We start from the raw sequence: 19,729 nt of genomic DNA, 5'->3' as shown, positions 1-19,729 counted from the left end.
ATCCATGCAGACAGAAAACAAGAGGTTCTCTTGCTTCCTATTTGACAACCTCAGTGCCTGGAATTCTTCCTGCAATGTCTCTTCATTATTACATTCAGCGTGCAGTGTGGAAAAGTTCATGCAAAACAGGATGATTATTATAAATGTCAAAAATGTGTGGGGGAGCGGCCTATTAAAATATAGCCTAGAGATAGCACATAACACTGACTTTAAATAAGTAGCTGAAGCCAGAGTGCTACTACATTAAATCACTGATACCGTGTGATTTGTCCACAAATATTAATTTTTAGTTCACTCACCACCATTGCAATATGTCCCCTTGGCTCTTTGAGTCTCTCACCAGGGCCTGCGTTCTCAGGCCACAGAAGGTGTTTCTATCTCCTTGCTTGGGCTTGAAGCCCCTGACTGTGTAGCATAAACAGCGCCCACCCCTAGCTTCTTAGCAGACAGTCCATGAAAAATGTACTTACTTATCATCACAAAAATGGTTCAACCAGTGCCGGCACCAGGCTCTACTGCGCTATCACTAAAGGTTAAACTAAAAGACACAGATTTCTACTGTTAGTGAGGTGCTAGGATTTCAGAGTGCCAACAGGTAGATTAGCCAATTGAAGGGGATTTTAAAAAACTTTTTTTTTTTTTTTTACTTTTTATAAAACAAAATTTAGCATTATGGCTAGTCATTAAAAAAATCTCTTTCTTTCTTTCTTTCTTTCTTTCTTTCTTTCTTTCTTTTTTGGAGTCTAACAGCGTTCCACTTTACCTACCAAGCCCAAACTTTTCTGTTTCTCTAAGAGAAAAGCCTCTTTTCACAGTGTGCTGAGTGTCAGCCTGGCTTTAAGAATTTTTTTTTCTACTCTTAAAAAAATGATGTATTACAAGATTTGTAGTGGAGTGAACATGCTTGAATTGCACATTTAATTTTTTTCAACATCACATTCATGTTTTGCCAGTTTGCCTACCAGCTATCTGTTAACAAAAAGTTCCGAGGCAGCAGCGCAAGCCCGTGCCCAACTAAGCCTTTTGTTTCTGCAGATGTTTGGGCTTAGGGCAACGCTGTAAAGCTCGGGCGATCCAAGGACCATGTTTATACTTGTCTGCTGCGATTCCCTGTGCATTGTCTAAACCTGCGTGCATTGTTCTCTCCGACAGGTGATAACTACCCCGTACAGTTCATTCCGTCAACAATGGCAGCTGCTGCTGCTTCCGGACTCAGCCCTTTACAGCTCCAGGTAAGTGCCAGGAGGAAAAGAGCGTGTGGGAGAGGGGCCTGTGCATTAGTGCAAGGAGCCTGCAACCCAGCTGTATTCTAAACAGTGGCCTGAGTGTTAAATAATGTTTAAGCACAGCCCAGAGAATTAACACCTTATGTACTTAGCATACTGAAAATGGAAGAGAAAAGTGCCAGTTCCAGCCATTTCTAAAGGAAACCTGATGTCACGATTTGGTGCTGTGTGCTCCCTTTTGGCAAGTTAACAGTTTTACATTCTTTAAGGCTAGTGGTTGCTGTTGCATGTGTTAGCCTTTTCCCTATCAGTGTTTCATCTGTGTTTCCATTACGAACAGATATACAGATTAGCTTCTCCATATCAGCTTTAGGTGAGAGGCAGTGCTGGGCGCTTTCCTCCTTGCAGCTCATGGAATAAGGGGCCATTATTCCTACTTACTTTGATTATTTAGCAAAATATAAACACACTGCTCCCAAGTCTGTAGTGTGACCTTGTTCTTGCCAAGGTTAAAAGTGTAGGCATGGTGCCCAAATCAGTTCTGGGTCAGTGTCTCTTGTTTACCAAGACAGTCATGTTTGGAGGCTGACCAAAAAGTTTTTTGCACCTTATGTTCCTCACAGTGAAATGAGGTATTTAGAACAGGTCTGGGTGGCCTTTGCATATTTCTAACATCTTTTCTAGAGCTATGAATTGATTTAAATATAGATTTCAGTGGTACAGGGAAAAAAGAGCAAAATTTTAGCAATAGAATACTTAGAAATACATGATAAGTTAAATTTCCACACAGTTCGAAGTTCCTTAAAGACACTTTCTATCTAAGCTTCCCTTTTGAATGTAAGGAAGAGCTTATGGACAGACAGTATTTTGGGGTAGCTATCACATGTGAGACTTGAACATAAGAAGTGTGCCACTATTGTACAAAAAAATAAAAAACAATGACAAATAAACACTTTAAACATTTTCAGTTGAGTCAATAAGAAAAGAATTTTTGCAACACTGGGGAAGGTTTGTCACAAGCTTCCCCTGGGCATCATGAAGCTGTCCCCACTAGAGACAGCTGGGACAGTAGGATGGCAAGCTACTTCTCCTCCACAGACGTTTGCCTTGCACGCTCCCAGCACTGGGCTCTCAGCAGCAGAGGACTATCTAAAATAAACCCCTCATGGTGACCACACTCTAGTTCTCCCCGCCCACCCAGCTGTGTAGCTGTGCTGTGGTACTTTCTAGATTTCCAGGCAGGAGTAAATGGTCACTGGCTGTTCCTCTGACCAGTTTCCATACAGCAGAGAGGCCAGATCTAGGGCTGCGGTCCATTCTTTGAAGGGGTCTATACCCTGCATTGAATTCCATGTTGTTTTATGAGTTCTGACAATATGTTTTGTCTTTTTTTTTTCTGAATATGCCATTAAACAGAAGGGTCATGTCTCCCACCCACAAATTAACCCAAGGCTAAAGGGCATAAGTGACCGTTTGGGCAGGAATTTGGACACCTTTGAACATGGTGGTGGCCACTCTTACAACCACAGACAGATTGAGGTATGGATGCTTCTGTTGGTGCTTCTTTGGGTGGGGACTGGATGGCTCCCGCGTATTTAGGCCTTTTGAAAAGTGGCAAACAGCCTGAATGCTAAAAGCTGGTCTCCTTTCTCCTAACCCGAAGCCCTTGCGCGAGGGCATATTCTGCCTTGCCTCGCTAGGAGCTTCAAAGCTGTCTTTCCACACTCTTACCCAGTCTCATGTATAATGTTGCATTATGTTTAACAAATACGTAAACTTTAAACACCATTTCCATTTGCCCTTGTACTCCCTTGTAACCTTGATCATCTCTAACCCTGACTGTAGAGTTCTATGACTGAGGGGCAGAGAGGCCCTCATAGCCTGCAGCAGCTGTTAAATACTCCAAGTCTGAGGCGGCTGCTCACCGCTCCTCAGCTGGGTGTCCTAACTTAGTTTTCACAGGCTGGAGCTGGGTTCCATGGATCTGGCTGGGCCCACAAGTTTCCCAGTTGTCCTTTAAGTGTTTAACCACCCAGAAAACCTCTTTTCAGTGGCGTGGGAAATCCTGCTCCTTCCGAATGTGTCTGTCCTTTGGGGAGATGCAGTCGTTCTCGGCAGCAGGACCCTGGCTCTCCTCTCTGTGCTGTCAGACTGAATCCCTCTCCTGTATCCATCCTTAGTGTCCTTCTCTGGGGCTATCAGATATTGGAGGGTTGTCAGGTAGCTATTGAATTTTTTTTATATTAATTTTCTGGGTGAGGCCAAATACCAAACTTTATAATATAGTCCAGGTGGGAACTTTTACCCACTGCCCTCCTCCAAGGCACCTCTAATTATGCCTATGTTCAGCCCTTTGGTCCTATGGGTGCAGATTAGTCAGTTCTCTGTGACTGCTGACATAGTCCCCGCTGCCACTTTTCAATCAACCTATTTGGAAATTATGGTAAACAGTGGGGTGAGCACACCTAAGGAGGGGGAGGACAGATTTAAGGCCACCTTGAAACAGCCTAAGGAAGAGCTGCAGCGCTCTCTGTCACTTCCCTGCCTTCATGAGTACACACAGACTGGCACAATGCCCGCTGTCTTCTACACAGCCAGGAGAAATTTCTTTTAAAGGCCTTTCTGTGGGCTGTAGAAATGCCATTATGTTCCTGGGCAGTGTGAAAACCCAGAAGGGGTTAAAGAGAGGTGTGTGGAGATGGGGAGCAGCCTTTCTGTATGGCAAAGTGACCCATTCAGGAAACCCAGCCCAAGGGGCTATGAAGCCTAGGAGACTGGAAAAGCAGGTGACCTTGGCTCATGCTGAGTTGCCTTTGTCTTTGTAGGGATGATCATGCCAGGCCCTTCCTCCTTCCTTTAGCTAAGTTTCCACCAAATCCCTTATTTTACCTCATGCTTGGCCCCTGATCTCTCTCACAAGCACAAATGCCTGCTGTATCAGATCTGGCATCTGGAGCCCATAGTGTAATGGCAGTGTCACACAGGTGCTGGCATAGAAGCTGGGCAGACGCCACATGTCTTGCCACTTTAATGGGGCCAAATAGCAAATCTTCCTACGCAAGAGCTTTTATGGCTTTGTAGTTTAAGTGTATCTGATCTGATCTGAGTGTATCCTGGGTTTTTTATTTATACTCTGTTCTTTTGTATTTATTTAATTAAATTATTTTATTATAATGAAACATATTGATTGTAATGAGCTCACAAATAAAAAACGTCACTCAGCTGGCTTAAGGAAGTCATCCCCAAACTTCCCGCTTCTCGGAGAACTTCTGTACAGTTATATTAAACTTTCACTGTCAACTACATTTTTATGCACATGTCCAACACACACATGCACAAAAAAAAAAAAAAAAAGAAGAAGAAGAAGAAAAGGAAAAAAGGAAAACAAAAGAGCTGAAGCTTTCTATCCTCTTTCATAATTCACTTGTCTTTTTGCCTGCAGTCTGTTTTTCTTTGCTACCTAATATTGCTCCTGTTTCCTTTTCAAATGCTTTCCTATATCCACATTTACAATTCTCTACATGAAGAGGCGTGTGCATCTTAGGCTAGATCTGCATCTGAGGGAAGACATGGTTTTCCCTTTTCATTAAAACAAATGTCAACAAACCTTAGCTGTTTATTTCTGTGCTACACTAGTTTCACTTGTATGAAAGGCAGGTGTCCTAGATTTTGTGACCTGAACATGGCCTATTTATTGGGATATTTTTTAAAAAATACAGTAGACATCTATATCTGAACTGCTGGGCAGTAATATTTAAAACAGTATTAGAATAGTTAGAGAAAAAACTTAATAACAACTTGCTTTACTACTGTTAAATCATCACCACTTTAAGCTGGGGCTTCCTTCCTCCCTTTGGCAAGGTAAAATGTCATGGTTCTGCCAGTAACCAGGGCCATGACAATCTGCGACCGTGCCTGGCTTTCTTTACAAGGAGATCTGCCTAGAAGGAGAGCTCCACAACACACTGACCCTTAACCATCACGCTGCTCAGGACTTGCTTTCTCTACCTGCTTATTTTTCTTCAGAAGTTGTCACAGGTCTGCAACCTTAGCAACACTAGTTATACCCTAAAGTCTGAAAATTGAGTGGCCTTTCTGACATTAGCATATTCCAGTTTTGTCTGTAAGTTGAGGAGGACACTGAAAGCTGTTCTGATCTAAGGCCTGCTTGTCTCTGCCCAGGGGCACAATATCAGGAGAGAGGAGGCCAAAGGTGCTATTTTTAGTTAAACAGTTCAGCAGATGGAGGGACGAATATCCATATATCTGAAGGCTGAGAGGCTGGAACCATTAATTTTGATAATGTATTTAACCCTGGGAACAATCGGAAACTGTAACTCTAAGGTTACAATGCTTTTGACCTTTCCAGAATAGAGGGCACTTTCCACAGTAAACAATATATTATATTGCTACTTACTCCGGGGCTCTCGCCGTGTACACTCCTGGACCACTTGCCATTTGCTTTCCGTAGCTATGTTAGCACTGGTCCTTAAGTAAGTCAAAAAGAACGTTCAGGAAAGGGGACCAGAATAATGAGGCAGTCATGTAAATATGGCCTTTAAATAGATACGATGTTAGATTCTGTCTGAAGAAATACTGTCTCAGAATCTGAGTTCTGGATTATTTTTTATTTGAAAGTATTTTAGGTGTATTGATTCATTTTATATAATCACTGCCAATGATAGATTCTGAGGTAATTTTGGCTTTGTTTTCTTTTTAATTGGGAGCAATGTTGCCCCGTAGTCGTAGCTTATATTAAACACAATCTGGTACCATATGCAAAGTGATACACCTGCCTCATTCCTTCTTATTAAATGATGCATGCTTCTCTTCAACAAATCCAGCAGTTAAATACCACACAGCTTAAGAATTTCTAATTAAAATATCTCCACATGTCAGCATATTGGTAATGTATTATTTTAATCCATTTATTTTGTTTATGAAACAGTGACATATGTTTAGATTGTGAAATATATGATCCTTAAAAATCATTTTATTGAAGAAAATTAATTCCTACAGTACTGTGTGGGTAATGTGTTCACTCACCCAGTCACTGGCAATGCTGCCAGTCTTAATGTTGAGTCGGCTTCGCGGCTTCATCCATGCACAGTCTTGAAGGAAGCCTCACTGTCCTTTTTCTTATCATTTCTTCTTCTTTTTTCTCATTTATGAATTTAAACCTTCCCTCCACATACACTGCTGAACAATTCTGCTACCCCTTTACAAATACATAAATGGTGGAAGTAGATATTTATATAAAAGATGCTGAAAGAGAAATCAAAATTAAAACCAGCTAGCTACCTTTTCAAAGTTAGACAGTAATTTGTTTGTCAGTGGGGAGATGTTCGGGTCAGCCCTGAGATAAAGTGACTGTCAGCAGTTATTCCTCCAAGACAAGTAATTTCCCTCAATGTATTGCTGACAGATTGCTCACTTCTCCAAATCACCAGAGGAAACAAACTTAATATTGTCGCGGGCAGAGTTTCTGTCTTCATTAGCCCCTGAGAAGGATTTTCAAGCATTCAAAGCCCACCGTGCTTTAGTTGGAACATACTTTAACAGAGTGGTTCTTACAGCGATAGCATGGGCAGTAGCCTAAATGAAGGAACTGGGTGTAGAGATTCAAAAAAACACCAACAGAAGCAGGTTTCATATTTGTTGGTTACTCTTGTTTGGCTTAGAGAAAAAGTCTTGCCAAGTTTAGAAAGATGGAGGAGCACATTAAAGGCTTGGCTAAAGTGAAAAGGAACACATCTTTTATTTGAACAATATTGTCAAAGTCAGTGCTTCATGTGGAAAGAGAAGCCATTGTTAGTTTAACTCCAGCTTCACCCGCTGTTGGGTTTTGGGGCTCCCTAGCTGCTGGCACCCAGTCTCCTTTGTGGCAGTTGTAAACATGCCTCAGGCTGGGGATGTGGGTGGGAGGATAAGTTAGCTTTGCTGGGTGGGCTTGTGAGGTGAGAGGTGGTCAGAGACACAGAGCACTGCCCACTCGGTAAAGAAAAGGGAAGCTGTGGATTCTAAGCTCGTCTTGAGGATACCAATCAGGGTCTGCACTTTGAGGAGAAATACTTGCCTTCTATTAGTCAGCCTGCACTCACCCCCTCAGCTTCTTTTCTTGACTTTCAGGAGGTACTAAAATTTGAGAGGACCACAGCAGCTGGGTCCAACATTCCTTGAGCTAGCAGGATCAGACCCTGAGCTCTAGTTGCCACCATGGCTTACTTGCTGCTTACCCAGCCTTTTCCCAGTGAGAAAAGCATAATATATATTATCAGGGTTGCCACGGACTGTGTATGGGATCATAAAGCAGCTGCTGTATTTCCCCAAATGCTGGCAACTAAATAAAATCTTTCCAACATCACTAAGTGCCTCAGTCATCTAACGGACAGGGCTGTCAGTCACCAAACTCGTATTTGAGCTTTCTTTTCTTTCTTTCCTCCTCCTCCTCCTCCTCCTCCTCCTCCTTCCAATGTAAAATCCCCAAACATTCCTTGGTATTGTATTTAATGAAATGAATGAGAATGAATAAATTTTGTCACTCCACAGTCAAGAAACTCCCACTGTGCAAAAAACGGTCAGCCCTTACTTATTTGTGGGTTCCACAATCCATGAATCCAACCATCTATGGTGAGGAAAATAACTTGAAAACTGTGCATCTCTAATGAATGTGCAGAGGTTATTTTTGTCGTGACTCCCTAAATAACATGGTATAGCAAGTATTTGCATAGCATTCACGTTGCATCAGACACTATACAAGACCTAGAGATGAGCTAAAGGGCAGAGATATGCCAAGGTTATGTGCTTTCTATAAGGGTCTTGAGCGTTCGGAGATTTAGGTATGAAGGAGGAGTGAGAACAGATTTCCCACTGACACTGAGAGACAACTGTCCTTCCATGTAAGTAAACAGTGACAACTCCTTGCATAAGAACACTACTTTCTCTACTATTTCACCAAATAAGCTTTGTAGTATTTTGGATTGGTATTGCCTGCATATATCTATGCTGAAATTAGAGGCCTGGCCTGACTGAGAATGTGTTAGAAAGTTTGTGAGCAAAACATTCTGTGCCCTCAGAGGCTTTCCTTCAGTTTTCAGTGCTTTGATGAGTAAATATAGTCAACAGTTAAGAAACTTATATTGGGAAAAGATATCACAAGCTAATTTGACCTGTTGGTAACACATAAGATTGACCAAGACTACAACGTTCTTATTGACATTTAAATAAAAAAGAGACTGAAAAGCTGGAGGGCGTCAGAGGTTTTCCCTAACAGACAGAATCCAAGTGCCCTGCAAAACCTCTCGCCACGAGGACTGGCATGTGTTGGTTAGCCCGCACAGGTTTGCCGTCTGCTTTAGTCATAGGAGAGCTCGTACGCTGTGGGTATGTGGCTTTGTAAGAGCCTACCTAATGTCAGCTCAGGGAAGGTTTGTAGCAGTCCACCCTTCATGCCATTGTTTGAACCCACCTCAATTTATTTTGGCTATTCTAGATTACAAGAATTATGATAATAAATTATAATTTGTATATATTATATAGAGAGATATAGCTATAAATTAAGGGTTACTAATAAGGGATTCATTTCTCAGTTCATTGTAAGCATCTACTCTGTACTGAATGGAACATGTATAAAATAACCACTGTATGTTCCATGTATAAAATAACCACTCTATGTTCCAGGCTTCATAACTGGGGACAGTAGCAGATATTGTACATCAAAATTTTGAGAGTAATAAACACTCCCTCCCCCCAGTTTTATAAATAGACACAATTTCATCATATCAATAAGCAGTTAATATAGAGTTTGCACTCTAAGAATTTGTACTCTTGTTTAATAAACTAACAAGGATAGATAGATAGATAGATAGATAGATAGATAGATGGATAGATAGATAGATAGATAGATAGATGGATGGATAGATAGATAGATAGATAGATGGATGGATAGATAGATAGATAGATGGATGGATAGATAGATAGATAGATGGATAGATAGATAGATAGATAGATAGATAGATGGATAGATAGATAGTCCATATAGTATAGTATATGTATATCTTAAAGATAATTTATAAGTGATTTGTGCTTAGCAAGTTTGAACAATGAAATGTATCTATGAAAACAGTGGTTACCAAGGTTTGGGTAAAGAGGGGCAAAACCAGGCAGGAGATGGGATTTCAGCAACTGTGAAAGTGTTTGGAGACTATAAATTTAAGCTTTGTGGAACTGTAGAGAATGTGGGACGCTGACCCTCCAAAGCTGAGCACACACATTGATAATGGTGCATCCTATGGCTCCCAGATAGGCCCATCCTCAGTACCTGCTCCTCTCTGCTGGGTGTTGATAATAGGGAGACCTTATGCATATAAGGGCTCTGTGCCTTCTTAATTTTTCAGTCAGACGCAAATCTTCTCTTAAGTTTATATCTTTTTTTTTTGTAAGCAAATCCAAGCATAAGAAATTTAGTGATTCGTTCAACACTGTTTATGTAGTGCCTATTGTGTGCCACTTCCTGTTTTAGATAGCAGTCTCGAAGAAGTGAGGGCAGTTTTCTCTTAAAGGCTTGATTGCCAGTGTCTGGAGAAACGTTGATTGGAAGAGGGCAGTGAGATTAGTGTGGCATCAGGTAGGAAGGGCTGACCAGGCAGGCAGTCCTGAAGGAAGGCACCACAATACAGTAGGCAGTCACAGATACTGCCTGAATCATCCACAGTGCTGAGCTTGAGGAAGGCATCTAGATAGCAGGAGGTAGCAGTGGATGCCACTGAGCTTGCATCCTGGTGGGAGAAAGAGAAAACAGAGGAAAGAATAGGATGTACCAACCACTCACTGGAGCAGAAATATCCTTGTCCACCTATCTATCTGTCCAGAAATGAACAGGTTGTTACAAATCAAGACCTGTTTGATTGTTCTGTCCTCTCTGACCCTCAAAACGGAAAGTTTGCCCTGGCAGCCAGCTCTGCTGGTAGCAGCCACAACCATCATTGGGGGTAAGCACAGTGTGGGCTTAGTTTTCAGTAGCAAGTGTTAACTTTCACATCAACCGAATAAAAACCTACAAGAGTGATGGGAATATGAAATTTGGTGAGGATATGGGAGCTGGCCATTAGCTTATAAAGGGGGATGCTTTTCCTTAGTGCCAGCAGTATGAGTGAGACCATCCTTGGCAGAAGACCTGTATCTGACGTGTTAAGTAAATAACACAAAGGAAACCTGGATTTCCCTCTGATACAAAGCAAAAGAAAAGCCAGATATGAACATCATTAAGTAATAACCAGGTGCGACGATGTTTGTGCACAAAGAAGACAAAATGAAACCCCTCCCTTAGCTGATTGTGCACCGACAGACGATTGTGATACTGTGTGTGTGAACACGTGCAGACATACCTATGCTTAGCTAGCACCCATTTTCCAGTTTAAAAAGCAATTTATATTCAGCCTTGCCAGAAGTCTTTTTAATGTTGTCACCATATGTTTGAAGAAGAAAGAAAAGCTTAGGTGAATTAAATGACTTGGACCAGGTTCCTTCCTAGTGACAAGCAGGATTCTAGTGGGTGCCTGAGTATATTTTAGAATTATTTCTCAGTGAGGCTCCTTAGCTGGTGGTGGCACAGTAGGAAGCACAACCCTGGCAGGATGCACAGCCATTTAGGACCTCCTCACACAACGTATTCCTCTCTCATGGCAACATGTAAGGCGATTTAATTAAATCATAAAGGGGAAAATTTTCAAAGTCAATGTGGTCTTCTCTATACCCCAAGGAGTTTATATTTTTCAAATTTCCAGCTGTCTAGAAGAAACTTCAAGCCAAAAGTTAAAAAAAAAAAAAAAAAAACTAACAAGACCGAGAAGTACTGTGAGGAAAGCCATCTTCCTCCTCAGCTTTCTTTGCTCTGAGGAGGATCTTAGCATGCTTCTGCTGCGTGCGGCTCTGTCCTCTGGAGAGTGGCTGGGACTGTCTTACAGTTTCCAGAGTTTTGATGAGTCTCCTCCAGGAGCTGGGGACCATGTCCTTGGCCACCCCCGCCCCTTCCACAGCCCTCAGATTGCGTTCAGCAGGTTGCTCGCCTGCAGAGGAAGCAGATGTTTGACCAAACTGGAGCGAGCGCCTGCTGCACGAGGAGCTGAGTCTGCCTCCTGACATCTGGCTGTGGCTGGGTCGCCATGCCTGCCTGGGGCCAGGAGGCTGCGGGAGCCAGGGGCAGTGAGCACCGAGCCTCTGCAGCTCCTTAAGCGATTAGTGCACTGGAGCAGTGATAATGTTGAATTATCGCTTGGCTGCCTCTTTCCCGGGAACCTCGGGACAATAGGAGAGTCAGGAAGGAGCATTCACAGTAAAGTCATGTTCCAAGAGACACGACTGATTATGGAGTATTAAAGAGCTTTATTTTAAACGATTTAATTTACAAATAGATCCAGACAGTGCATGAAACTTCCAGAACCATTAGTGGAGCAGCTGAAGAGTTTTCTAATTTAAAGTGGCCCGGACAGAAGCGCCGGTTCAGCAAGCTCCATTTTTAGAGTTTGGGCAACTTGTCCAGTTGACGCTGTAGACGACACGGCGTCTGACACAAGGAGAAGAAAATATGCTGATACTTGTAGTGCTGGGGAAATTTCTATAACTTGAGGGGAAAGTAGATTTTGTAGGTAAGAAGCCAGCTGGCTTACATGGAGGCTTTTACTGTTTTCTGCATCCATGTGAAAACAGGTCTGCATTGGTTTCCCAACAACAAAACCATCTGTTACACCAATTTCCTTTATGATATGTGTTATTTAAGCACAATGGATATGGAAATGGGCAGTTTAAAATTTGTTTTTCTATGAACAGTTGTCACATGATGCTGCTTTGCCTCTTACACGATTTCATCAGTGAGAGCTCTGGGCTCGAGAGCCTTCTTATAACAGATCACCACATCTGAGCTCACAGGAATGTGCTAGAGACGACCTCTGTGTTGCTCTCCGTTAGCTGCTCCCATCCTGAGTGATGTGTATTTAATTAACACTGGTGAAAGGCTGGGGAAAGTGAAGGAGCTCCATTTTCCAAGTCCTCTTCTGGTAAACTGGGAGGAAATTTTGTTGTTGTTGTTTGTTTGTTTTTTTAAAAGAATATCTTCTTTTCTGAAATTCCCTCTAACTAAGCTGTATTGCAGTGGGCCATTCAATGCTCAAATGGCCAAAGGAATTGCTTCAGTCATTGAATTGTATCTACGTCCTTCTCAGAGGTCCCATTTTAAAACTCAGTAGGAAACGTGCTTTAGCGTGGCATCCCCAGTAGATTATCACTGGTATGCTTGAAGAGAAAGGCAAATAAATAAAAGATAAAACTTTAAAATAAAGTAGAAATGCTGCCTAGAGCATTCTCAGTGCTTCCACACTCAGCAGCTCAAGTCTACACCACAGAACAAGAAGACACTCCTCCTACTGGGGTTCTGGCCCCCTTCCTTACATACAGACTATATTGGCTTCACACCCCAGGGAGCCACGTCATGTACAGACATGGGATAGGCTCACACATAGGATTAGTGTGTGTGTGTTGTGGAGGCCTGTGTATGACTCCTTTGATGTGGGTGCCTCGGTTTCCCATCTATTCACCAGTGTCCTTCAGAGAGAGACACTTAGGAGCTGCAGAACAAAACAGCCCTCCAGAATTATGCTCTAGTTCCGTACCTTCCGCCTGCAGGGGTTTCCTGACCACACTATGAGACCTGAAGTCATTATATATCAAGTCATGGCCAGAGACTGAAACTGCATGTCACCCTCTGTGTAGCAGCTGGCTTGCTCTCTCAGAGAGAGAGAGAGAGAGAGAGAGAGAGAGAGAGAGAGAGAGAGAGAGAGAGAGGAGAGAGAGAGAGAGAGAGGAGAGAGAGGAGAGAAGAGGGAGAAAGGAGAGGAGAGAGAGAGGAGAGAGAGAGAGGAGAGAGAGGAGAGAGAGAGAGAGAGAGAGGAGAGAGGAGAGAGAGAGAGAGAGAGAGGAGAGAGAGACTTGTTTATGGTACAAGAAAGTTCACAAAGCAGGAACAGCACATCCATTCCATCTCCTGAGTGTGGGGTTCACAGGGAGGTTTGGGGAGTTAGTTCTTTCCTTTTCCCCCTTTGCCGTGGTTCCTGAGGGTCAATCTGACCCAGATTGTAAGGCTTGTACAACCATGGACTTTACTACTCACTGGGCTATCTTGCCTGCCCTAGCTTGCTGTCTGTCTTTCTAATCTGTAACTTAGTGAGTGGCTTGGAGGTTTCATGCAAGCAGTGCCTCTTAGTTCCACAAGATCCCTGTAGTTAAAAGAACCAGGTGACATGGACTGATTTCTTCCGCATCCTGGTCTTCTCACCTGTGAAGTGGGAATCCCATCTCCCACAGGGCAGTCGTGAGGGTAAAGGACAACACAGGGGCACACGGTCAGCTGCGTGGTCAGCTGCTCAGTAGCCCTTGTCTCTGTGTCCTTGTGTTTACATCTCTGATCCGTTTACTCATTTAACAAACACGTTAAAGTCATGTCTGATGTCCTTCAGTTAAGCAAGCAAAGCAGTCCATTTTCTGCCCTCCTCTACTTCAGGGAGGGAACTAAGTAATGAATAGTGGTTCGAAGAGAAATGGACAGATAACACAGGCATTGTCATCGTTGTGGATGACAGTTCCTTACAAAACTGTTTGTAGCTAAACACTGAGAAATGTTTTGACCTCATATCTGTATCTGATGCTCCTAATCACAACTAAACCCATGAAGTCTCACACAATTCTCTCGGAGGAATCACAACAGTTAGCATTTGGAGTGCTTTATTTTTGATTTCCTACTGACAACAACAACAAAAACCCAAAATACAGAAAGGAAAAATTTCACAGGCCAACAGTAAGGTTCTGAAAGTCATAGTTTTCAATAGCTGGAAAGATATAAAAGCCTTTGAGCAGTCACACCTGGCAAGTCCTATCTCCAGCCTGTTATTGAACTTGGACAAATTAACTTTTCCAATACTCAGATGCTTCTGCTAAGTGGTTTAGGAATGATGTCCATGGGGATAAGAAAATTCCTGTAAAAAGTGCTTTGCACACGGCCAAGTGCTATGTGAATCTTTTGATCTTATAGTTAAAGAAATTGTGGCCCGAAGAGAGAGATGAGCTTGCCTAAGGCTGCAGTGCCGATCAGTGGTCTCAGTGAAGGGACAGAGAAGTACAGGCACAACACAGAGCGCAAACCCCATGGCTTACTAAACAAATTTTGGCTGAACTGAAACAGATACTCAAGAAAACAGTATATCTTACATTGTTACCTATTTTGGTGATAGATACCAGATGTGTGTATGTGTGGGGGCAGGTTGGGGGTTGCATTTACTTGCACTAACTTAATTAAGATTATCCACTAAAATACTAAAATAAGACCCGGTTATAGTGATGGTAGGTATGATAAAAGATGATTTGGTTCGCTTATACATTAATTTCCCAACCGTGTATTAAATGTCTTCTATGTAGCAAGCTCCCTTTTCTGTTTTGGACATAGTACGATCAATAAAGCTCAACCCTTGCCCTCTGAGGGCCCGTGATCCAGCAAGCAATGCAATAGTTGTTAAAATAGACATGCTCCCAGTGTGAACACACTGTGGGAAGAGGAAGTGCTCAGCTCTGCCTGGGGGTGGGGGTGGGGGTTCTGGCAACTTCCTGGGTGATGTGTTGGAATCTTGACTCCCCAGACAAACTGAGCGGCAGGGGCAACAGCAACTGACAGTGGAGCACCCCTGGAAGTACTGGGGCCAGGTGGAGTGTGCAGGGCCAATCAGAGGCGAGACTGGGGAGGTCAGCAAGGGGTCAGAGAGCAGCACGGCTGTGAATCAACACAAGGGCATCTGCAGTACCACAGTAAGATGACTTTACTCATGTTAGAAACAGTCAAGCAATATGAGGCCTAGTGAGCAACTTCAGTGTGTGGTGTTCCTCTGTTAACTTCATCTCTAGTTTATATTTCCCATTGTACTGGATTTACTATTTGGGGGACTGGCTTTGGTAAGATTGGTACTCTCTTCAGTACAATGGTGCCTTGTGGCAAGTGGCGGTATACAAATAATGTAACGATACACGCTGAAAAAGCAACACTGTGGAAGATTGACACAAAGCTAAGGTCCAACCATTTCCTGGGGACTTGGGGAAATCTGTAAACTGAAGCTTGTGTTTCTCCCCGAGTAAGCCTGGATACTCTTATTCTGCCCAAAACATGTGAGGAGAAGTTAAATTGGAAAAGAAAGGCTCCCGTTCTTCTCATTGTTAGCATGTTGCAATTATGCCCCTTTCTGGAATAATAAAATGCTCCCTGGCAGAGGTCAGGATCTCTGTCACTGACTTATTTAACAGATCCCCTAACATCTGTCCTGCAGACTGCGCACTTTATTAGCAGACAAGAGACCCAGCAGCCGTGGCCTGCTGTGTACCTTTTTCCCATCCACACAGCTGTGGATTAACTCAGACTCGCCAGGAGAAGACCAACCAGAAGGGACAGTAATGCTATTTGCCGATTCTAAAAAGACAGGAAGAAAGAGCAGAAACAAATGTTGCCTGAGCACAATTCAGTGTTTTTAGGGTGACAATTACCAGTCTGTTTGAAAAGGAATAAAAGCAGCTATTTCACACACAAAAAGGAAAGTCTATTCATATCTGTGTGGGAACCTAATCAGGCTCTTGTTTCCAAAGACGATGACTCCACAGTCACACCAGGTCTGCGACAAGAATGTGCCTTTTGTGTGCCGATAATGTGGAAACGATAAAATTTCCTTTAAGAGACATATGTGTTTATATCACGAGGTGTGTTACTTGACAAAACGCTTTGTTCTTCTCATATTTTCCACACAGCATCTCATGCTGAGACGAGGCTGGAAATCTTTGATTAACTGGAATTAGTTGCTGAAGTCAAATAGTCACTTTGTTTTATGATTCATCTTACTGTGCTGTAAATTATCACACAGCATATAAGGAATGACAGAAAGAAATGCTGATTTGAACCTCTGACCCAGGACAGGCACAAAAACATAAGATTATTCCTTCAAAGAGCTGCACAGAGACATAAATATTCCATGGTTCGCTGGAAAGATGCTTTCTTAACAAACCAAAGCTGTGATTTGACGTCAGAAATAAAGAGTTTTCTGGACATGTTACAGTAGGCTTAGAAGAGATAGTGAGAGCCAGAATGCCCTCCAAAACACCAGGGCTTTGGCTGTTCAAAGTTTTTTATTTTTTTAACCTCTTTCCAAGAATAGACAATAACAGCAATGACCAAAATTCCTGTCCCCAGAGAATACCAAGGTACTTTTCCTGCTGTCAGAGGGGAGGGAACTTTTATAAATCTTGTCACACTGACCCTTAGCATGAACATCTTTCTGTAGTATGCAGCCTCCCAGGACTGGTACAAAGGAATGGGCTAGACGGAGACATTACTAAACACAGCCCAAGCCATGATACGGGGATTGCATGCATCGCGTTCTGTTCATGGTGGTTTTTACCCTTTCAAGTAGCAAAGGGCATATCTCTGGGGCTTCTGGAGCAAATCTCAGCAACCATTCCCAACCATGGTGTTTCTGTCATTTTGTTAGACAAGTCTTTATTGTCTTGGCCTGTTGTTTTCCTGTTTTTATTTCATTACATCCCCAAGCAAGAATGCCCTCTCTCCCCCTCTCCCACCCCACCCCTGGCTTCCTGTGTGTGATGCTAGTGCTCTTCCCGAACAGCTCCTCAGCCTTCTTTAAGGATGAGGTGCTGAAAGAAGGAGGAGTACCAATGCTGAGTTCAGCTTACGACCTCAGTAACTTACGAAGGAGGTTTTGCCGTGCCTCCCATTTCCCATCTGTGAGAGATAAAATGGCTTCCTGACAATCATACAGTTAGTGGCAAGAGGTGATGGCTGTTAGTGAAGTGATTCTGATTCTCAGAGCAACTTATAAAATCCTATCTCCTAAAGTTCCTACTTGGCCCTTTATGTAGTTATCACCTTGCTAATCTGCTGTAAGAAGCATTCAAGGTAAGCTGTTGAGCTATGTATCAGTGTGTTCTGACAATAAAGCCTGGAATGTGCCGTTACCCACTATTTGAATGGGTTTCACTATGGCCACCACATGCACGGTATTCCTTTCCTGCTAATTAGAGAGTAAGCCAGAGGTGCCACTGCAAGGTGCAGGTGGCATATTTACACACCACAAAATATGACAAAGTTCTACAGCTAGCAATAGTAATAATTTGCTGTTTAAACAGTGACAGTGGAATTCACCCTGAAATAGAGCAAAACATTCACTTAAATTTAAAGAAAGCATAGAAGAAAATATGAGGAAATTAAGAGAATATTTTACATTATTCCTTATCATTTACCTGATGCCTTACAGGTGAGTTCAGAATACATCTCTTTCTCCTTTAATGGTTCTAAAAATGCAAATTTTACTGTAGTATTAATATAAAATGGATTTTTAATAAATCTGTGGATTTTATTAGAGGTGTGAATTGCATTTACTACATGATTCTGCTCAGTCTTCCAAAGTCTACTGAGAAATAAAAACCAAATTCATCATGAAAAAAGCACAATGTTTTACACACTGAAAACTCCTTTCCAATTAGCAACATGTTTCTGTGTAATACTAAAGCAGAAAGGTAGCATTTAGAAAATACTGTTTTATGCGCTCTTGTTTTCCCATATATATTTTAATAATGTAAATATTTTATTTAATTACATAGTTGCCTATGTATGTTTCATTCTATATTGGCTTGGAGGCTTCTTTATAGATGGAATTTGAAGAACATGGAAGCTGGGCAGTTGTATTATATGTTTCAAGCAATAACTGCTGGTTCCTTGGCAATCCTTGTGGGCCGTGGCAAGGCTTCTGGCCTGTCTCCAGATTCCCATGTTGGTACTGCTGAGAATCTCGAGGGCAGCCATGTTGTTTTAATATGGTATTTCCCAGGAACCCAGAATCCCAGTGTGGAATCCAAAGTCCATTTCATAATATTTAAGGCGTATAAGATGAGACCCTTTGCCTGACACATCACCCTTTTCCTGGTACCTGATGCAACTTATTCCTGCCATACTGGATTCCTTAATTTTCAAAGTCATCTCTGTCATAGAGATGCCATCCACATATTTTCTGGGCCTGAGTGCTGTGCCCCAGCATCCCTCACTCTTGAGAGGTTTTGTATCTTTCTACTCAACACTATAACCACCGAGCATGCTGACACACCCAGTTATCTTATATTTCACAGTAAACATGAGCAACAGAGTTATGCAAATCAGTGCTTATTTGTCTGTCTACTCCCTACCTCTCCCCAACCAAAGCATTCCTCACTTGTGCTTTTCTGAAGCCTACTAGTACCCAGAATGGCCACACAACATTTTTTTTTTTTTTGAATGAATGGATCATGGGATGAATGAGTTTAGTGCACGTTTGCAAAAAGCTGCACTCTCAAATACGGGTAAACTAACATATACACAAAGCAATATATGCACTGAGAAATACGCATCAATTAATGCTTAAGTTTCAAACCCAAACTCTGGGCTCCTGGATGAATTTTCTGTCATCTTCATAGAGTCAAGAAGCACTTGTCTGAGGCTTTGTTCATGCCTCTGGCTCTGTGACACTCAGAGAGGCAGACCTCTCAGCAGTGCCTGCTCAGCTCCTGGAGCTGCTTGCTTCCATAATGCCGGTTTCTACCTGTCCTCGTGCCACCTTGTTGAATATCTTGCTTCATGAACTGAATTGCCAATTGTTTCAGTGACTTGCTTTTATTTTTGTAATAAGGTACTATATGTTTACATATCTTCTTTAGCACCATGAAAGAAAAGATACTCAGAAAACACACACAGAGACACACACAGAATAGACACGCACACACAGACTCACACAGAGAGAGACACACACACAGAGACACACAGACACACACACACACACACACACACACACAACTAGTGGGAAGGGGGCTCTGTTTACTCTGAGTAAATTGTACCATGCAGCACGGCCATAGGAGAAGCTATACCTTTAAGGTAGCCCGTGAAATTGCTGCGGTTGGAGGATGAGTCTCTAAAGACTACTTTTTCAGCAGAGGATTGGAAGGAAGCTTTTGCCCTCTGCCAGAGTCTGGCTTTTAAAGGAGGGTTTTGAGGTTCTCTTGTATCTTCTTTGTATAGTCTCTCCTCCCCTCCATACTCAACAAGTTGCCTGCCCTGTGTGCTGTGAGTCCTGCGGAGGACCGAGTGACTGAGTGCTCCAGACCTGGGCAGGAGGGCCTCCAGCAGGAACACTCTCCTTTGCATTTCTGTCTTGAGTGGCTGCAGGAAGCAGTGAACCAAATGTGACAGGTCCTGGTCCTTGGTGGCTCACAGTGGCTTACTTGTTCTATTTTGCCACTACAGAAAGAGCAAGCAAACTACCTCTCAGGTCTACTCTTATCTAAGACACATTTTTACCCTTTTACCTATAATTGCATAAGCTTTACTTTTAAAAATCAGAAAACACCTTAACATGATTATAATTACTTTAACCTAATTA

At 42.5% G+C, this 19,729-nt stretch overlaps 1 protein-coding gene across 1 annotated transcript in view; it reads left to right on the top strand.

The window, feature by feature from the left end:
• Sox6 (SRY-box transcription factor 6) overlaps positions 1 to 19,729 on the top strand; it is a 333,439-nt gene that overhangs the window by 231,726 nt on the left and 81,984 nt on the right. Inside the window, exons 8-9 of the mRNA XM_051149259.1 lie at positions 1,153 to 1,232; positions 2,643 to 2,765. Of these exons, the coding sequence (XP_051005216.1) occupies positions 1,153 to 1,232; positions 2,643 to 2,765 (203 nt within the window). The remainder of the gene's footprint in view (positions 1 to 1,152; positions 1,233 to 2,642; positions 2,766 to 19,729) is intronic.

This window comes from Acomys russatus, chromosome 7, assembly GCF_903995435.1.
Source record: "Acomys russatus chromosome 7, mAcoRus1.1, whole genome shotgun sequence".
In the NCBI taxonomy this organism is placed as follows: domain Eukaryota; kingdom Metazoa; phylum Chordata; class Mammalia; order Rodentia; family Muridae; genus Acomys; species Acomys russatus.
The sequence above is the reverse complement of the archived record's forward strand: the minus strand, read 5'-3'. Positions and strand labels throughout refer to the sequence as shown.